This window comes from Leptidea sinapis, chromosome 32, assembly GCF_905404315.1.
Source record: "Leptidea sinapis chromosome 32, ilLepSina1.1, whole genome shotgun sequence".
Classification (NCBI taxonomy): Eukaryota; Metazoa; Arthropoda; class Insecta; order Lepidoptera; family Pieridae; genus Leptidea; species Leptidea sinapis.
The window spans coordinates 2,184,210-2,194,360 of record NC_066296.1 but is presented as its reverse complement, the minus strand read 5'-3'; the positions used below and the strand labels follow the sequence as shown (position 1 = coordinate 2,194,360).

The 10,151-nt window shown below is 33.7% G+C and overlaps 1 protein-coding gene across 1 annotated transcript; it reads right to left on the bottom strand.

Annotated features, from left to right (window-relative positions):
• Positions 1-4,024: 4,024 nt before the first annotated feature.
• Positions 4,025-5,051, bottom strand: LOC126974567 (glucosidase 2 subunit beta). Its single transcript, XM_050822105.1, has one exon. It carries the CDS (start codon positions 4,956-4,958, stop codon positions 4,380-4,382), a length of 579 nt encoding a protein of 192 aa, XP_050678062.1. The 5' UTR covers positions 4,959-5,051; the 3' UTR covers positions 4,025-4,379.
• Between the last annotated feature and the right edge of the window lie 5,100 nt (positions 5,052-10,151).

Genomic DNA, 10,151 nt, shown 5'->3' with positions numbered 1-10,151 from the left:
CTGTGATTCCTCTTTTGTTGCAAGAGACACATTCTCTGATCGGATGACGGCGGTGACTTAAATCATTCAATAAGGAACGATAGGCCCCTTGTTGGTGTCGTCTCCTGAAAATGATCGTGACCAGTACTTGCGTAGTTTTCTTGAATTTCCTTAATTTTTTATGATGTACACGTATACTGCTCTCATGAAGCAAAGTTCCGGAGTACCTTCACTTTCTATTGTCTGTACCAGTAGTCTATTGAACAGAAATATTCATCAACTTCAGCACTGTCAAGCAAGTTTAGCTTCTAGCCTACAATGAGTATAAAACATTAGATCATATACATGTAGACAACAACAGTAGGTGACAAACAATTTCATCAGAAAAGGTTCATACAAATTTTATATATGACAAGCTTCAAGTTTTTTGTATTTTGAAAACATTGCACACAACATGTATTCTAAATTTGTATGAAACTTTTCAAATACAGGTATAATACCTTGGTGTAAACGAGGGGTTATGGTTGCCCCTGCAACAGCAGGGGCAACGCTGCCGATAAATACAATCTTTGTGCTGCAGAAGAGGGCTACTCGCGCTATTGATAACCTAGGTCTTAAAGAATAATTGAGAGTAAAATTCAAAGAAATTAACATCTTGACTGTTGCTTCTCAATATATTCTTGGTAATGTTATGTATGTACATTTGTACATACCTAGGCACTTTTGTAGATTTGCTAGAAATTGTCATAACCTACCTGGAACATATAAACTTAATAAATAATGTCCTTCCACCGCGACCCGCTCTCGCCTTCCCACGACTCAAGCACATCTCACCTATAACTATGTATGTAGTAACAAACCTATTTTGGATGACACCGACTCCAAAAATTACAATATTCGTAACTACAATTAGATTAATTAATTAGATTGCATAAAAATACGCAATTATTTGTATACTTTTTAGTGCACATATCTATTGTTTTGGAATAGTGTTTTTGAAGTCGGTTGTTTTTATGTTATTTTTTTTAATTTTATGATTTTTAGTGAATTTGAAGTAAATTAACTAACAATTTGTCTTAAGATGTGTAGATATACTAAATTTTTCAATGCAGCAATGAACGTAAGTGCTTTGCAATTTGATTACAAACAGTTAGAAATTCTGCCACAGATCGCAACCTTACTCTAAGTCGTTAAGGAGTCCCATTGATCATCATATTCGACTACGACAATTACTTGACCATAACTATGTGATGGTAGATGACTTCAATATCCGTATAGCATAAAAAAGATTCGGCCGAGTATCGTTAATTTGCTCCTAAGAATTGAAGAGTTCCGTTACTTTGTCATGGATTCCGTAATCAGAACCAAACTCTCACCATCTTTGAATTATATCCTTTCCTATAAAAAAAGAATCATCGAAATCGGTTCACCCGTCGAAAGTTTTGAGGTAACAAACATAAAAAAAAGAACATACCGGCGAATTGAGAACCTCCTTCTTTTTTGAAGTCGGTTAAAAAACGAAATGAACTAAATCAAAGATTATACTAAGCTTACTCTCAGCTAGGTTTTAGCAAAGTCTAAGGCTGAGATCTATAGACCGTAGGTACTTAAACTTTACCTACGTAAAACAGTTGATTTCGTTTTTATAGTAATTTGACACCTGAAGTACGCTCTATAGTTCACAATTCACATCCTTACACTTTGATGATTGATCAGACGTTAGGTACTTTCGTAAAACTTAGCCGAGTGTGATAAAACGCGACCTTGGCTTTTGCCTTGTGCTGCCTTATCTTAAGCTCTGCATAAGTTCAGATGTCAATTGACTGTATAAAATAATAATCAAAGATTACGGTAGCGTTAAGCTGAGCAAAGTTTTACGTAAGTGTAAGTATGCTATATCAAATATGCCTGAAACAAAAGGATGATCAGCCGTATCTATTCATTATAGGGTAGTACAAAAGAAAAAAGAGAGTCGGAATCAATAAAAAATATCATAATTTGTTCATAAATTTATTAATGTACATATATTTACAATGAATCAGTCTTTGAGAAATATTCAATATAAAATAATCACTACATTCATAACTATTACCGATTGTTTCCAGAAAAAGGTTTTTAAATCCCTTAAGACTCTTTCATCACAATATTAATCCTTGTTTCTTATATAAAACTGAATATTTTGATGTTTTCTATATGCAAAACGAAAATGAATTAGTACCTAAGTTGTACTTTATGTATAAATCTTTGCTCCCTTCTAAAAGTCAACTAAGAGGATTTACATTATTGGTGATGATTAAAAGAAGTTATTCACTAAAAGCCCATTCTTAGATGATCTGGCTGTAAATCATTATTACATTAAAATAATAATCGTTATTATGTGATCAGTCGAGATACTAGGTGTTAAGAGATGCATTAAGAGTATTAATTAAAAATTAGAATCTTTCAATATTTAGGTAACCATGGATATCTTGTACTTATATTATGCTGTTATTTCAGCCATTAGTTTGGGTTATTGTATTTAACATTTTTGTTTCTTATAATGGTATGGATTTCACTAACTCTAGGACACAACAATGTGTTTGAGATCTGTTTCAGGGTGTATTTGATATTTCTGTATTAAACTAATGTTGGAGTCACTTCCCAGCCCCACAGCTAATTCCATATTGGCCTCAACATGGTCTTATATTATAATTTTGAGTAAGTCTCGAGGTCATGATGTCTAATGGCTGATTTTATAATAACTGCATTTCCTAAATGAGCCATTCCATATGGGTGGTTTGTAGAATATGTGTCATATGTTTTATTCTGACCAGGTGTTAAAAGCAAAATTTCTTTTTGCTATTATTATGCCTAATTGATGCATTTGAAGTAGTTTTTCTCCTTCATGTGTGTCATCTTTAGAATAGCCACTAACCCAACCTGGAGATGTATTATGCTACAAGTTTGTTTTAAGTCCTCATTTTGAATAACAAGGTCATATTTTTTAGAAAATTAAAGCCAGTCAGTTTGAATTTCTTCAGTTGGTTGTGCTGAATTATAATCATTTCTTTGTTTATATTTTATGGTATATTTGGTTTGGATTGTCAAGTACTGTTTTTACACAATAATTTGTATAGAGAACTTCTGTCTGATCAATAGTTTTTTCAATTCCAATTATCAATTGATGAGTAGGTTTGAAAGATAGTTTGACAATTTTTCCAGCAAGCATGTTCTTATACACTTCACCCTTTTGTAATAAGGTGAACCCAAGCACAAGGGCCATGTTGCAGGGGTATGCATTTTGAAGTTTTTTGTGACTCAGCACATTTAACACAACAATTTGGTATCTTACAATATTTTGTCCATATTTTTAGCATTGCACAGCCATGTTTCTTTTTCTTGGACCTTCTACAACAATTACTTGTGGTTAAATCATGTTAATATTCTTCACTGCCTTTTATTTTAGCCCCAATGACAAAGAATGTTGAGGTAACTTTCTTGTCCTTTAAATACATAGCATTAATGTTGTCTTCTCTGGCTTCCACAATAGGTGTCTTGTGTATTTTCGAATTGAGTTTTCCCAATTTAATATTAAATTAGTACTCATTCTGGGTTTGTTGATATTTTAATATACAAATTGGGATTTCTCAGATGACTTCTATCACCTTAGTTACACCCTTAATGCCATATAAGCTAATGAGTTAACCTTACAGTTAATTTTTAAGTTGTTAATCTTTATTAATAATATTGATGAACTGGTTTAAAATGTTTTTTTTTTCATTGCAGAGCCATTTGCCAGCGAATAGTTTCAATATTAACAAACATTATTTTATATAACAACACAGCAGGTGTCTGCCTATTGGCAAGTATCCTTGTTTTCTTTTTAACTCTTGCAGAATTAATAAGGGTTGTTAAACAATTCTGATGGCATTTACACTTTGAATGAAGAGACACAAACTCATATGAATAGTTCATAACCATTAAATTGAAATCCAGTGCTTTGATAAACAATAAACATAATAACAATTGAAATAAATGACTTAAAGTGGTATAAAAAATGGTTAAAAACAATGCTTTAGTGTTTATTTTGGAAATACATCATCATAATAAAAAGGATTTATTTTAATTAAAATTAAGAGAAAATCGACAGTTAAAGTTTACCTTTAATCATAATTTTTTTTAAAAGAATGCTGGGAGTTTCTTGCGCCGCTTCTTCTCTCTCAGAGCGCCATTTGTCTCCGAAGCAGTAGTAGTATCTAGTAGTTATTAGAACTAACATCAAAAAGAATTCTAAAGGAATCAATTGCGAGAAAATAAATGCCTTTTAAATTTCTGTTGCTCAAACAAAATTTGACAATTAAATATTTTGCACTGGGTGTCAGAGGTTAATATTTAGATAAATCCTACATATTCTAGAGGAGCTAACTTGTCCGTTTACAAATATTCAGGCACTTAGAAACATAATGTCTAATATTGTTTTTTGTTTTGTGTCCCAGGAATTTTGACTTATTCATCCACTCATCAGAACCATCACAACAGTCACAAATTCCATCATTGACTCGACTTGATGGAATAGAGTTTATGGTAACTTTAGGGAATTGTGTATCACAGTAGAAAATGCCACTTGGGCACGCGTTAGTGCTCGGTTCGTCAGTTCCGTCTTCGCAATCACAAAAGTCATCGTTTAAATTCTCAAACGGTATTCTTTGTTCTGTTTTCCGACACTTAAATTCATTATTTGTATCAGGACGATATTCTCTGATGTATGTAAAATATACACCTCGAATTAAACCATTATCGTTAATATATTTATCGTGTTCGGACCGCAAATGCACCAGATGTTTAACTTTTTCATGATCCATTACCGGTACAATTTTACTGTTGACGTTATTTTCGGAAGAAAGTTTAAAGAAAAAGTATAACTGATATAAAAAGAAACAGCTTGTCGTGAAAACAGTTATTATCACGACATTCCTTTTCTTCTTCAGGTTGTGTAACATTATATTAGTATATTTTTCTATTTATTTATATTGAACCGGTAGAACATAACTTAAAATGACGAGTACGACCACAGACTAATATGATGACTGATGAGTACGCTGTACGACTAACGACATGTTAAATATTGACATTAGAAATTAAATTGACAATTAAAAAAACAGAAATGACATACGCCATCAAACGCACAGTTATAACATATAAGATGACATAATAAAGTTGGTTGCAGGCCTCGGTATAAAATAGAGGTCTAATCTACACCAAGATATTTTTTGCTTATAAACCTAACGAGGGTTTTTCTTGAAAACGAGTAGGTTTGAAAAATGATTTAATATTCTTCTCTTATTGTATTTTGGTTTGAGCCACAGATTCACCTGGTTTTATATTAATTATCTCTGGACCCTGGACAATCGAACACGTCCATCATCGCTTTGGTACGGTGTGCAAAACAAGCATAACTAGGATATTATTACATAAATAACGATTTATTTTTCTAGCAGTACAATTATAGCGACACAGAAAATACAGGACTATTAACAATAAAAGGCAAAACGTAACAATGAAAACTTCAAAAAAAAATTGTGATATCACGACATGTACCTAACGGTAATGAAACTGCAAAGCATTCTGACGCAACAGATCGAGCGCGAAAGGGTGAAAAGAGAACGAGAGGGAGCTTCATATAACAGCGAGGTCCAGAGATAATGTGGTCGTGTTGTATTACCTGATGTCTTGTTACCAAACGATGAATATATTTACTCTAACGATAAAGAAAATAAGTAGAAACTTGAATGAAAAATATTACCTATCCAAACAAATATTTTCACGTGCAGAACCGAAATCTCACAGCATGCTTTTTATTTGTTGGCTGTAATAAGTTCATGCAATATGTAGTAGTAATTTCATAAAAAGCCACAGTATATACAATCCATTCACATTTTATTTGCATTGCTATCTTGTCGTTTCTTTAATAGAACAGATAGTCGCTCTAATATCTGTTAATTTATTATGGTAATTATTTAATCGTAAATCATGCCAAAAATGGTTTGAAGCAGCAGAAAAAAAAATTGCTTATAAAACGTAAACGTCTCGCGTCCGTAGGAGTCTCCATTTTTATAAAAAAACCTGCACGTGTCATCTGGGTGGTGCAAAATGAGCAACAACGCCGCGTATTGGTCGAACCTAACCAGCTCATTCTGTAACCTGTAGAAAACGACTAAAACAGCCCGGTTCCTCTGGTCATGTCTCGGAGGTCTGGCGAACTCAACTTCATCGCCTGGACCACGAGGAAGAATTGCCCCAATCCCAAGGTGAGGACTGCACGGAGGGGATGAATGGCTGAAGGGGATTCAGTTTCTAGCACCCACTTCGATGCGACAGGCTAGCACCCTCGTATTGCGCCTTCTTGCAGGAGTGGGCGTCACCCTGCAAGCGACCGTATATTTCGAACTCCTTAGTCGTAGGAACAAAAATAGAAATGTCTGACCTAAATTCCAAAAACAAATTGCATAAAACACACCCCAGAAAACATTTACTCAACAAGTGTTTCACTAGGCCTTGTTCGTGAGACTCCACGCGGCCTCATTGAGTGATATTATGTTGAGTACCAATATTGATGCCAGATCTCAGGAACCTGAACCACTACAACTAACATACATGGCAACACTATTAGTGGTGATGATCCCAAGTATCCTCCATCGTAGCAGAGAATAATTCCATCATCAAGGCATGTAAAGCGTAGAAAGACCCATAGTCCATCCCCAGATGCAGTTGAGATATCAAATAGATTTAGTGGTCTCCCAGTGAATGAGACTGAACAAATTCGAATGGAGAAAAATAGGTCACAACCCATAATGCTAAATGGAGTGGAGAACATTAATAAATTGACTGAACTTCTAGAAACAGTAGTTCATAGACGTCAAATCAAGAAATTGAATCGCAAACTGATTTAGTTCGTTCATTCATTCGTATCATGAGGTAATATTTCCACCTAAACTGGATAGCTTATGTGTCAATGTGAGCGATTCGAAAAAAGTTGCTACTTCCTCAGAGGAAAGTGAATCGTATTATTAATAACTTTTAAAAAATAGTGAAAACATACAGTAAAGGAAAATTTTATTGAAGAAAGATGAGATGATAATACTTTATTGGACTTTTTTGTAAAACTAAATACTGAAAATAAATACCGAAAATGAAAATACTAAAGACGAGGCAGTAAGGGCCCGAGCTACCTCTTCGCAAAAACGAATTAAAAAAAGTGTACTCTGTGCTCCTGTCATCCTGTTCATTCTTCATATGCGATCCAAACGCCATTCAGTAAAAGGCACTTCATGGTACGAATTTTAGAGTTTCCGTTTAGGTACCAAAATTGAACTCCATCGGAATCGCATCGCTTATTAAAAAGGATTGTGCGGTTTTATGGAACCACGGTAAAAGTGAAACATTTTTTCACATTATAGACAAATTATAACTAAAAATTTATGGAATAATCCATTAAGGGTATAAAAATCGCTTTATCAATCTTAATTTTGTACTAGGAAAATTGGAATGATAATGGGAAATAATAAACTGAACTCTGTGTCTTAACCCTGGTTAAAAAATTTACTGAAAAGGATTACATTAAACACTGACAAAAAACATTTACATTAAACACTGACAAAAACAAACAAAATAGCGTGGAGCACTGGCACAAATGAGTAATAGTCTATACACTACACGGTCAGCTGCTGCAAACTATAGGCGCCGCCCGACCGTCAAGCGACATGCAACACATAGACGAAAAAGTTTGAGACGATGTAGTTACTAAAAGTTTTACTTTAAAAAGTTGATGGTAGGCCTTCAGGTCCAGATAAGCAGTGCCAATGTAGAAATATACAAGAAACTTATTACTCTCGAACGTGAACATGGCCTTATAGGTCATACCTTTAACACAGAAGGACGGCCATACATTAAAGAGAACAGGAGCTACAGGATAAAAAAATCTAGTCCAAAGTTGACAGGAATACTCCTGCTACTTATGCCCAATGTAATGGACCGCATCAAGCTGGAGTGAGTTCAAGGATGTGAGTTCTTAAAAGAAATTCAAGCAAGAAAAGTGCTAAATAAAACTACTCAAAGACCAAATAAAATACCCACCTCACAAACACAAGCCAAGCAAAGACAGACACAAACACAATAAAAATGGACAGACTTATTCAGAAATCCTAAAGAAACCTGTAGAGAAACAGCCAGTAGAAAACTCCATCTTAGCAATAACAAAGGTAGAGTAAATGCTCATAAAACAAGCAGAGGATTTTGACATAATCTTACAACACGCACAATGAGCACCTTAACAGGCCTCAAAACACTCGTCAACAAATCGAAAAATAAGTTCCCTGATACTAGCAACTTGGAAAATTAATGTCTTGTCTCCAAACAAATATGATGTTCAGCTACTCATTCACTTGTACCAACTAAACATTATACTAATAACAGAGGCTTATTATACAGAGGTCAGCAACATCAAATTCGATTGTAACATATGGGCGTACCCTGAAAATTTCAACTTTACGTCCCGGTAGTCCAACGTCATGTAAATCAAAAAGTATTGACATCACCATTTTTTTTTAACTAAAATAGTTCAGAAGAAAGTTATTTATTAAAATGGGTGTATGCAATTTTTTATCACCAATATTTTATGAGTTATCAGCCGAGATAGAAACACAGGTTCATTAAATGAACCATATATTGTAGACAGTAAGTTTCACAAAAAAGCTTGCAGAAAATAAAAGATGCGAAATTTTATTTTCTACAATAATCGCCCGACTAACATTTGCCCTAAAGTGCATAGTTTTCAAAATATCGGTCAAAAACTTGTTTTCAAGAGCCCACCTGAATCTGGCAGCATTTTGTGATTTATGCTCAATAAGTGACCCTTACAAAAAAATTTCAATCGATAATTTTGTGCGAGTTAAATTCTATTTTTATTTGCCTGCTCGATAAACATCGCTTTTGTTGAGTTTTTCTTGCAGCCCGCATTGCATACCAGCCTAGCGACACTCTTTAAGAAAATAGTGATAGCATGAAACGTGCAATGATTGATAGATTGACAGATAATGGCTATAATCTTGTAAAAAACGGAGATCAATTACGTTCTAAGCAATTCTGCTGTTCGCTTTCAAACTTAGCCGAATTAAACTTCGTCGCTCTAATGCAGTCCATATTTCAATCATATGCACTGCAGGTGTCACATACTAGCTAATAAGTCTGTAATTAATCTTATTTGTAATAAAGAATATTTGAAATTGAACTGAAACTGCAGGTGTCATACTAAACTTAACTTAAATTTGTTTAGTCCCGTATCTTTTTATGTAGTCACACTTACATCCTCTTTGGACCGTAATTCCTAGAACTGTCATTCAAGCCAGGTCCCGAGTGAAGTTGACGGACGGCAAGTCATTATACAGTGCGATCACAGTTATTTTACCTCTAGCCGTTAGGTTACCTATCCTGAGCGTTATATTGCCATATTTAGTTTCTATGACTCCCTCAAACAACTAGTTAAATTTTACGGTATTGATGATTTCTATGACTCCCTCAAAGAACAAGTTAAATTTTACGGTATTGATGATATTTTTTTCTTACAATATAATGATTTGAACGTAAAGTTTGTAATAAGATCTTTTGTTATTGGGTTGAACGCATTTAAATTTTAAATTTAAATTTTTGTTATTCAAAGGTTAATTTCAATAATAATTACATCAGTGTGATATATTTATTATTATAGTCTGTTTTTTCCTAACTTCCTAATAAATTTGGCGTACAGAGAACCAGCTCGTACCGAGAGATAATTCGTACAGATGGGAATCATCGTACGCATGAACGATTGAACTTAATGGTTTTTATGCAGTGAATGAATAGTATCGGGTAGAAGAGTAGAAATAATACGACAATCCGATGATAAAAAATAAACCTATCTTATTACACCTATCTTATTATATTAATTTCCGTTTGCTTTGTTACTTAATGTAAGACTATACCTTTATATGTCTTAAAGAATATGCCTATCTAATAATATTATTATAAAATAAAAAAACCATTAAGTGATTGGGAGATTTCCGTCAGGAGCGAAGTTCGTTATTCCAATTTAATAAACTGTTCAGTAAGATACGAAATGATAATAATTACAATATGAAAATAACTCAAAAAATATGTGT

Excerpts from the sequence above, each read along its gene's own strand:
- LOC126974567 (XM_050822105.1), bottom strand. The coding sequence starts at position 4,958 with ATGTTACACAACCTGAAGAAGAAAAGGAATGTCGTGATAATAACTGTT.